Source organism: Lethenteron reissneri, chromosome 21, assembly GCF_015708825.2.
Source record: "Lethenteron reissneri isolate LAM-NWPU_2019-01 chromosome 21, ASM1570882v1, whole genome shotgun sequence".
NCBI lineage: Eukaryota > Metazoa > Chordata > Hyperoartia > Petromyzontiformes > Petromyzontidae > Lethenteron > Lethenteron reissneri.
In genome coordinates this window covers 6,596,242-6,609,954 of record NC_083799.1, presented here as the reverse complement: position 1 = coordinate 6,609,954, position 13,713 = coordinate 6,596,242, and the positions used below count along the sequence as shown (strand labels likewise).

General features: G+C 43.1%; 1 protein-coding gene across 6 annotated transcripts in view; it reads left to right on the top strand.

Moving 5' to 3' along the window:
• LOC133345142 (partitioning defective 3 homolog) overlaps positions 1 to 13,713 on the top strand; it is a 199,015-nt gene that overhangs the window by 159,078 nt on the left and 26,224 nt on the right. For all 6 annotated transcript variants that reach the window (XM_061555640.1, XM_061555641.1, XM_061555644.1 and 3 more), the window contains one exon: positions 11,473 to 11,613. In XM_061555640.1, the coding sequence (XP_061411624.1) occupies positions 11,473 to 11,613 (141 nt within the window). The remainder of the gene's footprint in view (positions 1 to 11,472; positions 11,614 to 13,713) is intronic.

The window sequence follows — 13,713 nt, the reverse complement described above, 5'->3', positions numbered from 1 at the left end:
TTCATTAAAACATGCACGTGAATACACGCACCACATTATTCGTGTAATCAAACCTCAGTTGCAAAAAAAACATATAGGTTCCAACTAATTTATAATTTACGTCCAGGTAGCTTTTAAGCTGATGCCACGTGACTTTTGTTACACTTGGCATCAATCCATTTGGAGCTTGGATTAAGGCATGGCCCACGAGGCAGCCAGTAGTTGGCAGTACAGCAATGGATTTTTAAATCCATCTGTGCAGAGCTTTCAATGTTTACCCCCCCCCGACCCCCTCTTCATTTGGCGAGTATCCATCACACTTGTGTCCGCCTGCCCTTGTCTTCCAAAAAGACTGCAGGAGGTGGTCATAAGAAAGATTTGTTTTATTTGTTGCTGGTTAAACCCCCAACTGCGATGTTGTTTTGGTGGGAACAAGGGAGGTGGCGCTGCTATGTATTTGGGGTGAGATGTGGATGCGGGGAGGAAAGCCTGGGAATGATTAAGTCCGGCCTGGAGAGAGAGAGAGAGAGGGGGGTGGGGGAAGAAAGAGGCGTTTGCAAGAAAGTGGCTGCCCGGCCCTGTTTGTTTCACTTGGCGGCCAGCATAATAGTGAGTATTGTTTCCATATTAGCCCTGGAGAAGTAATCTTAACAAGCTGTCGGAGCAAACCCCAATCACCCCTCCTCCCCCCACTGATAGCATCACATATTTTTCCAATGTCATATACTTCATTTTCCGTATTGATTGTGGTTAGTGGGAAGTAGGTATAGGGGAGGGGGTGGATTAGGGAGGACAATACAGAGGTTGTTTTGGGGAAGTATAATAGACACACTCGCATTCAGAAAGTAGTGTATTCAGTCAGCAGATTTTGTAATTCCTTGAAGTGACACAGGTGCCTGGGATAAAATTAATTGTGGATACTTTGGGAAAATAACAATTAATTGATGAATTTATCACTTTGAGCTTATCAAGCCAGCAGACTAAGGAAGTCCTTCGGTTGTCAAGGAATTTTTATATACTACAGTGGGCGTGTAATATTTCTTCAAATCTTCGATTCACATATTTTCTGGCGCTTACAGTATTCGTATTGAATGCATATGTATGGCGAATGTCAATGATATGTCGATGTTCAATTTTGCTTAAAGGAGTGAACAAAAGTGTACAAATCAGGCAGAACAAATGAGAAGCAACATAAATGAGACACCAAAAAAAATTAACAAAAATAAAATGTATTCTTGAGACGGATTGTGACGGTTCATGAAATCCCTAGAGAGTTCTTACGTTTACACGTGCATGCAACGTTCCTGCTCTCCAGTAGGAAAGTAAAATTGCATTTATTCATCAATTAATATCGATTCTTAAGCTCAAGATACAAGTGTCAAACAGAATTTGCAAAAACCTATTACGTATTTTCCCACATATAGCCCGCAGAAGCATATACCCCGCAAAAATAGCGTTTTGTGTAAAACTAATTTCAGATAGCCCGCACCTCCATATACCCCGCATGCATTCATATCTTTAACGTCGTTACCGCAGCTTAATTTCATCAAATTAATACAAAGTTTACATTTGTAATACATTCCACTATCAATTGTTTACATTAAAATCACAACGTGCACAAAGAAAACAAACTAACCGGAAACGAGTGAACTTGAAACAGTAAATAAGTAACAAAAGTAAATATCCAATAAATAAGTAACACATAACTGGTAGATAAGTAAGTGTACTGGTAGGCTTACCAGCATTCGACCTCATCATATTACAGCTACTGGACCGGTAGTTACCCCTGTACAGTTTTAGCACTGCTAGATTGCGCACTGCGCAGACAATAGCGGCACTACGGTGACGCCATTGCCTCCTGGCAACAAAGCCATTGGAAGTTTGAAACAAAGCTCATGGTCGCGACTGTGTAGTGCTCAGCCAATAGCAGCGGCCTAAGGGACTCGGCAATTATGATTCCGCGTCTGGTAGACGCTTGTTAAGGCCCTCCCCATTGTGCAATCCATAGCCTCAAGTGAAACTTTCGCACCCCCCTACAGCCACTGAAAGTATTAAGGTATAGAAAGTGCGCCCACTTCAAACAATGTCGTTTCATTGTACAAACAATTCGAATAATTTATAACGTGATAACATGTGCAATTTGTGTGTGAGTGGTTTATTCAGCAGTGCTTTAGTCAAAGGTAAGTGTTGCATAGTGGATAGTCCTACCATGAAAAAATGTAAATGAGTTATGACATTATGGGAACCTCATTTGCCAGTAAAAATATGATAATTGGGTTTTTACCCTTCTATCTGGCAACAAAACTGACACCTTTTTACAAGGAGTCATGTTATTTTAGGGATAGCCCGCACTTCCATATACATGACTCCTTGTAAAAAGGTGTCAGTTTTGTTGCCGGATAGAAGGGTAAAAAAACAATTATCGAGTTATGACATGTCACGTGTGTAAAATATTTTAGGGATAGCCCGCACTTCCATATACCCCGCATTGTCTTGTTTTGTTTGTAAAAAGTGGTGTATCCCACGGGTTTTATGCGGGAAAATACGGTATTCTCAGTTTACATATGCTTTGTGTATGATGAGTTCATGTGACTCCTGGAGCTATTACAATCTACTAAAAGCACGATAAAATGTCACATTTTTATGAATTTATTCTCGAATGGAATTGCAACTCTGAACCGTGACAATCTACTGAATTGGTAGCGCCGTCGCAGGTTGAATCCCACCTCTATTCTGCAGTCTACTGTACATCAGTCTACAGTGGGATGTCAAACTGCATTCGTCAACATTAAGTTGAAGTTTAAATTTCGATTTAAAGCTTTCGTGACTGCAGGGATTCATCTTCTTGGTTCTTTCGGTAAAGTCGCGTAGAAGGGAAATAATAAAATAATAAAAATAAAACATAAAATACAATTCTCACGACGTTTCGGCCACAATGCAAGCAGCTGTCTTTCGTACAGACCTGTTCTTCACCTGAGGACGGCTGCTTGCGCTGTGGCCGAAACGTCGTGAGAATTGTATTTTATGATGTTTTATTTTTATTATTTTATTATTTCCCTTCTACGTGACTTTACCGAAAGAACCAAGAAGAAGTTGAAGTTTAACCTAATAAATAAATAAAACACCAACACGTTTATGAGCAACCCGTGTGAACTACAATGTTTTTATCCATGCACGTACCATGCTTTAGTTGACAATTTTAAGAAACATTTTACAATGAAATCGCATGTGCATAATCCTATTAATATGTTGTAAACGAGAAGGTATAATTATCCATTGTGAATGAACATACTAATTAAATTTTGCTTAATCTGCTTGTGTAACATATGCACACGCAACCGTAATGATTGTGCGTGTGTGTGCGCTCGCTTACTCAAAATACGTGAATAGGGTTCTCACCTGGAGGAATAAAGCCTACCCCTACTGAATAAAGTCTACGAGGTGCACAATGATTTCTGCACTGCACGACGTTCACAGCGTGCCGAGTGTGACTAATGGACACAGCTAACATAAGTGGCGTGTGAGAGCTGAGTTGGTCCTGGGCCATTCCCCATTCACCAACTCGCACGGACCAGTGTGGTGAAGTATGATCAAACATATTCCCATGACCGAGACAATATGCGATGCCTTAATCCAGGAGCGGATTGATCAAGTGGCCATAAATAAGAACAATAATTACTTTATGTGTAAAGTTACATGGATCCTTCAGCTTAAAGGAATACAAATTGTATTTGCAAAAAACGTATGGCAACAAATGAAATTCACAAATGCATAACCGTAAGTAGAGTTGTAGGGAGAGTAAAAATTAGGAGGCACACGTAAGTGAGATAGATTGCAGATATAATTGTTAATAATCAGGATGATATGGAAAGTTCAACTATCATGAGAATTCAAGTTTAAACATATGCATACACTCGAAGGGATTATAGTATGTTTATATAACTTAATACATTATCCATCTGTGCAGTTATAAATAATCAATGGGAAAATATATTCCAAGAGATTGTCAAAATACACCTAAAAGTTGGTGCAACTTTTAAATATGTTGCTTCTCATTTGCTCCCTGCATAATGATTTTCACTGCTGGATGAAGGACTCACCATACTATGCGGTAAAGGGAATTGTTTGACCATACTTCACCATTCTGGTCAGTATGGTTTGATAAAGATTGTGCCAAGGACCAGTTCAGATATCACTCAGCATTGAAATTTACCATGGATGGGAATCGAACTCAGGTTGACAGATGCATAGTGCAGTGTGGGAATCGCTGTGCAACACCGCTCTCTCGATGTATGAATGCTATATTGTGCATTGTATATCTTTTTGAACGGCAAGAAGAGACAGCCTGGCCTTGCCTCTTTCAAATAGATCACATTAATGTTTAACCATGTTGTTAAAATTGACGTTTCCTTCAAATAAATGCATTAATAAATTAACATATGGATTTCTGGGGGGTAAGTAGGTAGATATGTTGCTAGGTAGGTGGTTAAGTGAATTGGTTAATGGATGGAAAGTATGATTGGACTGAGAGAGTAGATGAGATGGATATTGAATTTACTAAAATAGTCTTGTCTTCCGTAGCAGTGCGTACGTGTGCGCCAAGTGCAGTGACTGAATCACCTCGAACACACCTGGTCTCGTCAGATCTCGAAAGCTCAGCAAGTTTTGAGCCGGGTTAGTTCTTGGACGAGAGATTGCTTGGGAATAATGGGCGTTGTAGGCTTCACTAGCCAGAGACGGCAGAATGGCAATTGATTCTTGATTGCTATTTTTTCCTGCTACTCCAATTTCCTCGCGTATGAAGCCGGATACTCAATGATGTTATTGGCCAAACTTCTCATTACATGACTCTCCTAAAGAAGTCTTAAGATTCAGAGGCCTTTCTGGATAAATGAATGGCATTACTTATCATTGCGACACACAGCAACCCATGAATAACGCAACACTCGTACGTAAACTAACAATACCCTTACACGTGCAGTCAACCCAAACGTTTGGCCGGTGTCTTATAGTCGCTCTGATTGTATCTGCAAAACATCGTGACCTGTGGCATTAGTCTGTAGATGTTCATGGGCAGATAGCTGTTCACAGTTATTAATGCTGCAACGTGATGAGTAAGCAGTCACACTGAGGGCAGCACCTGTCCGTGTCACACAATCAACCAGTCTTGTAAGACCAGAGGTGCTAGGGGCTGAAGGGGAGGGTAAGTGGGCAGTTGGGGAGGTGGATGGGAAGGTGGATTGGTGGCTGAGTGGGGGAGTGTGTGAAGGGGGAAAGATGGATGCAGAGACACAGGTGGGGGAGTAGTGGCTGCACTGCGCACGGCCGTTGCCAAAGAGGCATTTGGTTTGTAGATGCGAGCTCGAGATACAGGCCGTACGCACACGTGCATGCCAGGAAAAAAAACAACACAGGTGCATGTCACAAAATCACCTGTGGTTACCGGGGAGCAACCAAACGCCCCCCTACCGCCTCCCCCTTCCCCAGAGCAGTTCTCTGCGCAGGGCGATGCTACAGAGTAGGGACTGAGATAAAACAAAACATGTATTTGCTGCAGCCACGCAAAGCATAGGATGGCTCACAATGGTGCGAAATGAGGATCGGGAAGAAAGTGGACAGTTGGTGTGTAATTGTTGACTTGAGACCGAAGAAATGAATTGTCACGATTTGGAATCACGATTTGATTCGACAATCTTGTCTCGCGTTTGAAGCATCATTTGTGTTGTTTTATTTACGGGGGGATGGGAGGGTGTGTCGTTTCCACTGTGTTGTCACCCCCATTAACCAAACCACAATGTAACAATTGTACACAAATGTATCAAAATAATCGATTGGTCGTATGCACGAGCATATGAATCGATTTTAACTCTATGTGTCGTCAAAGTGTCGAATAGTATTGTGGAAAGTGCGTATTCACCAATGACCATCGTTTTTAAAGAAATAAAAATCAGAGCCTGTGTGCCGCTTAATGGAGCTGCATCAAACCATTCGATAAACTAACAGGGACTCTTCTTACATCTTGACGTAAAGCTTTCATGACTGCAGGAATTCATATTCTTTGGGTCTTTCGGTGAAGTCATGTAGATAGGTTCAAATAAAATAACAAAAGATTACAAAAAACTACTAGTTTTAACTCTTTGTTTTTTTCGGTAAAGTCACGTAGAAAGAAAATAAATTAAATAATAGAATACGACGTTTCGATTGCAACACAAGCAATCGTCATCAGGTACGAATGAATGAGAGAGAAAAACAAACCTAGTAAAATTTCGATTTAAAGCTTTCGTGACTGCAGGGATTCATCTTCTTGGTTCTTTCGGTAAAGTCACGTAGAAGGGAAGTAATAAAATAATAAAAATAAAACATAATAAAACAATTCTCACGACGTTTCGGCCACAACGCAAGCAGCCGTCCTCAGGTGAAAACCAGGTCCGTCGAGGCGACAGAGTCTGAATGAAACAGCACACGAGCTTGGAGCATATATATAAGCTGGGCGCATTGACAAAGGAATTTGCATATCAAAAGGAATTTAGCATATTTATGGGAAATGCAGGAATGTGATTAGTACTGCATATGCATGTGCATTATGCAGGATTAACAGCATCAAAGGGAGCTGCAGTTACTGCTGCTGCAGCAGTTGCTGCTGCTGCTGCAGTTGCTGCTGCTGCTGCACTTGCTGCTGCAGTTGCTGCTGCTGCTGCACTTGCTGCTGCTGCTGCACTTGCTGCTGCTGCTGCACTTGCTGCTGCTGCACTTGCTGCTGCTGCTGCAGTTGCTGCCTTATCCATTTTAATATAACACTATGTATTATTCTACCCACCCTAATGTGTATCATACTGCTATATGTTTACTGTACAATTACGACACCATACATTACTCTGCACACTGCACCATGCCAGTGAGTGGAACGTGGTCTGAAAGTCACCGTAAACGTGAACACAATCAGTTAAGATCCGAAATGGTTTATTACGTCCTTCCAATGATTGCTAAGCCAGAATCCATCTTCTCGGTTGAAATTGTCTCTGTGTTTGTATATGTGGATCGCCTCATGAACGAATCTCTCATGATAGCCAGATGGCTTGCAGAGAACCTCTGTCTTGGAGAAGTCAATGTCATGTGAGCCCACTGAATTGTAACAGTGATCTGCCACGGCTGAGGTGTTTGTCCTACCGTGTTTCAGGTCTGCCTTATGTTCACGGATGCGGTCCGAGACATGTCGTTTGGTTTCTCCAATGTAACTGCTACCACAGAGGCAACTTAGTTTGTAGACGCCAGGGTACTGTATGTCTGGAACCACATATTTTACAGACGGGACCAGATCACGGATTTTATGTACTGTGTTGAATCGGACCTGGATCTTGTGTTTAATCAGGATTTTGGAGATCTTTTTTGTGACCCCAGCAATGTAGGGTAAGGTCTTGAAAGGCTCCTCAACAGGATCCTTCTTGATGGTTGGAGTGATGGCTTTGCGGATTGTGTAGTCGGAGTAACCATTAGCCTTAAGAGCTTGGCGTACATGTTTGAGTTCACTGGAAATGTGTTCATGGTCGGAGATGCATTGGGCTCTATGATATAGAGTCTTGATGAGGGAATTCTTCTGGGATGGATGGTGGTGGGAATCCGGTTTTAGATAAGCATCCGTGTGGGTGGCTTTCCTGTAGACAGAGTGGCTCATTGAACCATCAGGTCTCCTTTTGATTAGGACATCCAAAAAGGGTAGCTTGCCATCATTTTCGACTTCCATGGTGAATCTGATGGCTGGGTGTATGGAATTGATGTGGTCGAGAAATTGGTCTAGAGCAGGCCGGCCATGTGGCCAGATGACAAAAGTGTCGTCTACGTACCTCTTCCATAAGGTCGGGCGTAGAGTGGCAGTCTGGATGGCGTCCGTCTCAAATTTCTCCATGAAGATGTTGGCTACAACCGGAGATAGGGGAGAGCCCATTGGGGTGCCCTCAATTTGCTTGTAGAAGGTTCCATTCCACCTGGAATGGAACCTTCCACCTGGAATGGAACCTTCTGGAATGGAACCTTCTACAAGCAAATTGAGGGCACCCCAATGGGCTCCCCCCTATCTCCGGTTGTAGCCAACATCTTCATGGAGAAATTTGAGACGGACGCCATCCAGACTGCCACTCTACGCCCGACCTTATGGAAGAGGTACGTAGACGACACTTTTGTCATCTGGCCACATGGCCGGCCTGCTCTAGACCAATTTCTCGACCACATCAATTCCATACACCCAGCCATCAGATTCACCATGGAAGTCGAAAATGATGGCAAGCTACCCTTTTTGGATGTCCTAATCAAAAGGAGACCTGATGGTTCAATGAGCCACTCTGTCTACAGGAAAGCCACCCACACGGATGCTTATCTAAAACCGGATTCCCACCACCATCCATCCCAGAAGAATTCCCTCATCAAGACTCTATATCATAGAGCCCAATGCATCTCCGACCATGAACACATTTCCAGTGAACTCAAACACGTACGCCAAGCTCTTAAGGCTAATGGTTACTCCGACTACACAATCCGCAAAGCCATCACTCCAACCATCAAGAAGGATCCTGTTGAGGAGCCTTTCAAGACCATCACCTTACCCTACATTGCTGGGGTCACAAAAAAGATCTCCAAAATCCTGATTAAACACAAGATCCAGGTCCGATTCAACACAGTACATAAAATCCGTGATCTGGTCCCGTCTGTAAAAGATGTGGTTCCAGACATACAGTACCCTGGCGTCTACAAACTAAGTTGCCTCTGTGGTAGCAGTTACATTGGAGAAACCAAACGACATGTCTCGGACCGCATCCGTGAACATAAGGCAGACCTGAAACACGGTAGGACAAACACCTCAGCCGTGGCAGATCACTGTTACAATTCAGTGGGCTCACATGACATTGACTTCTCCAAGACAGAGGTTCTCTGCAAGCCATCTGGCTATCATGAGAGATTCGTTCATGAGGCGATCCACATATACAAACACAGAGACAATTTCAACCGAGAAGATGGATTCTGGCTTAGCAATCATTGGAAGGACGTAATAAACCATTTCGGATCTTAACTGATTGTGTTCACGTTTACGGTGACTTTCAGACCACGTTCCACTCACTGGCATGGTGCAGTGTGCAGAGTAATGTATGGTGTCGTAATTGTACAGTAAACATATAGCAGTATGATACACATTAGGGTGGGTAGAATAATACATAGTGTTATATTAAAATGGATAAGGCAGCAAGTGCAGCAGCAGCAGCAAGTGCAGCAGCAGCAAGTGCAGCAGCAGCAGCAAGTGCAGCAGCAGCAGCAAGTGCAGCAGCAGCAACTGCAGCAGCAGCAGCAACTGCAGCAGCAGCAGAAACTGCAGCAGCAGCAGCAACTGCTGCAGCAGCAGTAACTGCAGCTCCCTTTGATGCTGTTAATCCTGCATAATGCACATGCATATGCAGTACTAATCACATTCCTGCATTTCCCATAAATATGCTAAATTCCTTTTGATATGCAAATTCCTTTGTCAATGCGCCCAGCTTATATATATGCTCCAAGCTCGTGTGCTGTTTCATTCAGACTCTGTCGCCTCGACGGACCTGGTTTTCACCTGAGGACGGCTGCTTGCGTTGTGGCCGAAACGTCGTGAGAATTGTTTTATTATGTTTTATTTTTATTATTTTATTACTTCCCTTCTACGTGACTTTACCGAAAGAACCAAGAAGATAAACCTAGTAAACTTAGAAATATAATGCAATACAACACAGAGAGTCGGCTAACATAACAGTCAACACCCTACCTGGTTAATTACGTTCTTCCAAAGAGTGCTACATTTGAGAGAGAGAAAAAACACAGACACGAAGACACATAGATATACACATAAGCAGAGAGAGACAACACAGAGAGACACACACACATAGGCACACAGAGAGGCCTTAAATAGAGAGAGAGGGGGGCAGAAAGAGAGAAGGGGGGGTAGATAAATTAGCATGTCAATTAGAGATTTGGAGCTTTCGTGACTGCAGGGAATACTAGAGCGACAACACAGAGACACATAGAGAGAAAATAAACTTAATAAAACAAACTTCAGTTTAACACGTAGGCTTTCGCGGCCAATATTATTCATAATCAACGTTTTTGGGTTAGATCGCGTTATTTATAAATATGTCGTAACCCTCCACCACCCGACACGGCCAATCAGCAAAAAAGTGTCACGTTGACAAAAGACAAATAGTTCACTGCTTTAGCCCACTGGTGTGTTGAAGCGTGAAACCACAACATTTACAAACAAATTTTGAGTACGACGTTTTGCTGGTAATTGCATCCAGCATCGTCGGGCAATTCGCCAAAATGGTGAGGCTCTGCTCTTGCTCCCGGTCTTAAATAGAGCCTGATGATGATTGCTTGTGTTGCAATCGAAACGTCGTATTCTATTATTTAATTTATTTTCTTTCAACGCGACTTTACCGAAAGAACCGAAAAGTTATTCCCGCTGTCATGAATGCTCCAAATCAAGTTTTTACTAGTTTTTAGTTATTTTAATAACAAAAAAACTACTAGTTTTTAGTAACTTTTTTGGTATTTTCTTTGACCCTATCTACGTGACTTGACCGAAAGACTCAAAGAATAGGGACTCTCCTTCTTTGTAAGCAAGCACCCCGTGTGTGGCTCTAATGGAGGAAACCTGTTCCAATATAGCTGCACTAATGCAATAATTGGCTGTCTTTCTGTTGGACTTAGAAAATGGGGGAGAGGGGGAGCTGGTGGGGGAAAAAAAAGCATTTAAATTTGGCTACAAGCTGCTTTTAATGTCTAACTCTCGAGGACGAGTGTCAGGGAACTGTGGGGGCACGTGGGAGAATGAAGGCTGAGGCTGGACCCAGCCACTCGGCTCCCACTCACCACTCTCTCTCTCTCCCCATCAACAACATACCGATCCCACTCTGCCGCCTCACTGCCACTGTAGATGATTGCGATTTTTACTCTCATCTTTTCCTTTTCGTATTTTCAGTTATTTGAGGGCAATAGGTGAGGGCATATATATGCACCGTACTACATTTTTTCCCCCCATATTGAGAAAAGTAACCCTCACTCGCTGGATTTTATTTTAATTGCACGGGAATGCAGTGGACTTCATCTGCAGATTGGCAAAGTGCGGCATTTTTATTAAAGTTCTAAATGGGCTGCGGAGTGGTTTTAGTGTATTTCAAAAGATAAACATCCTGCATATTTTCTCAAATGGTCGAATGCTCTGAGTGGCGCTGTTCTCTTTCTGTCTCTGTCTCCTGATCTCTGTCTAAAATTAGTTTCCATCTCGCTGTTTCCAGAGCTTGTCTGGCTTGCAATGCAATGTTATTATTGTAACTATTGCCCATGCACATAACTTCACATTGCTCTCTGCAGCCGCTAACTGCTCTCATGTCCAACATCTTGCGAACGGCTATGTTACATGAACATTCTCCTGCCCTCTTCCCAATTCTTGGCTCCTTCCTCCCTGGCTCCCTTCGTCAGGTTTGGCCGACCCAAGAAGGAAGACAAATCTACAAAGACAGATGGGAAGAACACAGCAAGAAGACCAGAGGAGAGTGGGCAAGACCGGGTCATGAGCCCAGCCGAAACATTAGATGGTGGAGCTCGCCTTGAGCCGGACAGGTGGGTGGTCATGGGTCACCCTCGCACCTACCCTCGCACTCACACTCACACCCACCCTCGCACCCACACTCGACTTCTCCAGCATCAGCTTCATTTATTCGTATTTTCTAAAATCTGTCCTGTCTGCAGTATATGCACACATGAGATCAGTCAATTTCACACGCTCAGTCTGATTGGCCACTCGCAAATCAAATGGCTTGAGGATGTTGTTTGTCCACACCGTAATTGTGACTCCTTGTGGCCAGCAGTACAATTAAAATAGCAGTCAGTTAGAGCTCAAGAACTCTCGATGAAGACTGCATAATGCTGTGTGTAGCTCAGTTTGTCATACAGAATTTTGAAATGTGGTCATATTTAGACGCTATATAAATCGAAACTGAATTGCTTTCAATGTCTCTTTCACCACCACCTTTTGGCCACGTCCATCATGGCGAAGAGTTGCCATGTTACAGCACTGTGATTACAGTTGCCAGGGTTACACGGAAGGAAACGTTACATTTTCAGCTAAGGCATCCCTTCTCCCCCCCACCCCCTTCCCCAGTGAGAGTCAACGTTGGCTCTCACTGGGCGCCACGCATAGAGATGCAAGGCCCCTGGAAGTGTGTGCCATCTTCGCTCACCTGTCCGCTCACCCAATAGTATGGTGGTTTAAAAACAAAATCTATGAGATTCCAGACGTGTCCGTAAACAAAGCATGTAGTGTGTCAAAGTTGTGGGCATAACATTTTCATGGCCATTGCAAAGCTGTGTGGCTGCCAGGGCATTGTCTTCGTGGAAAAAATAAATTGAGTAAAATACATAAAACTATAAATGGCCCTTCTATTAAAAGCAATTTTAGACGGCCTTTGAATATCCCTTGTGTGCTGGGCTATTCCCACAGCCCAAGTGCATCAAGTTAATTGCTTCAAACTAATGTGTTATGTCGTTCCTCAGTGTTCTGTGCTGCCCTGTGCTGCCCTGTGCTGCCCTGTGCTTTCACTATTTTGTGCTGCGTTGTACTCTACTTCAGTGCTCTAGACATCCCAACAGTAGTGGCGGTAATTGCACTTATATAGGAGATAACGATCAAGAAAAACATTTAATTGCTGATAAATTCAATGTTTGGAAAAGCCATATTCAACAGATGTGTCTTCGAGCATGATTTTAAATCTGACATTGAATTGGGCAGATCTTACTGAGGGTGGTAGCGAGTTCATAAGGTCAGGAGCATCATATCACGAAGTTATATCACCCATAGTGTGTATTATGAGCCGAGGAAGTCTTTATGGTCCAGCGTCTTGTAGGGCACTCATTTCCCTCCAAGTTAAAGCATGACCTTGAAATCTACTAAAATACGAACTGGGAGCCAATGTAATGAGGCCAGAATTGGAGTAATGTGAACAGATTACTTAGATTTTGTTTAAACTGGCAGCGGAATTTCATACAACTAGTAGCTGGTAGTAAGTGTTATTTGCAAATTGCTTATGCCTCAAAAGTACAGAAAATGTATATTATTCCCACAAACGTTGCTTTTGTGACCAGGACAGTGATATTTTGAAATTTGTGTAATTCCTTCACTTAAAGTCCTGGTCACAAAAGCAAAATTTGTGGGGAACACTAGACATTTGCGATACTTTTGAGGCATACGCAATTACAAAAGAACACTTTCTACCCAGGAACAAAAAGCGTGTTATTGCCTTAAAAATGTTCTTTTGGTTTAAGTGAAACACGGCTGTTGGCGACGTCTGCATGGGGGTGTGCACGTAAACAGGAAATGTAAGTAGCTATGATGGCAGCGCAGCCTTGGAAAGCACCAGAGTGTTTTCCCAGCACAGCTGCCACCAAAAGTGTGGATCCAACAGTGAGCGTGCGCCCATTAGCCTCACTTACCTTGCGATTACTGCAAATGTCGCTCCTACCGCAGCTGGCAGATGCGTATGTCTTTGTTTGCATTTCTGCACGTGTGCATATAAGTGTGTGTGTGTGTGTGTGCTTGCCCGTTTTGGAGAGCGGTAGTGTAGTGGTTAGCGCTACTAACTTGGCAACCCGAGTTTGATTGCTGCACACCACCAATAACTGTTGTCAATATTTGAATCGGCTCTGGGCCACCGTGAGATCAAC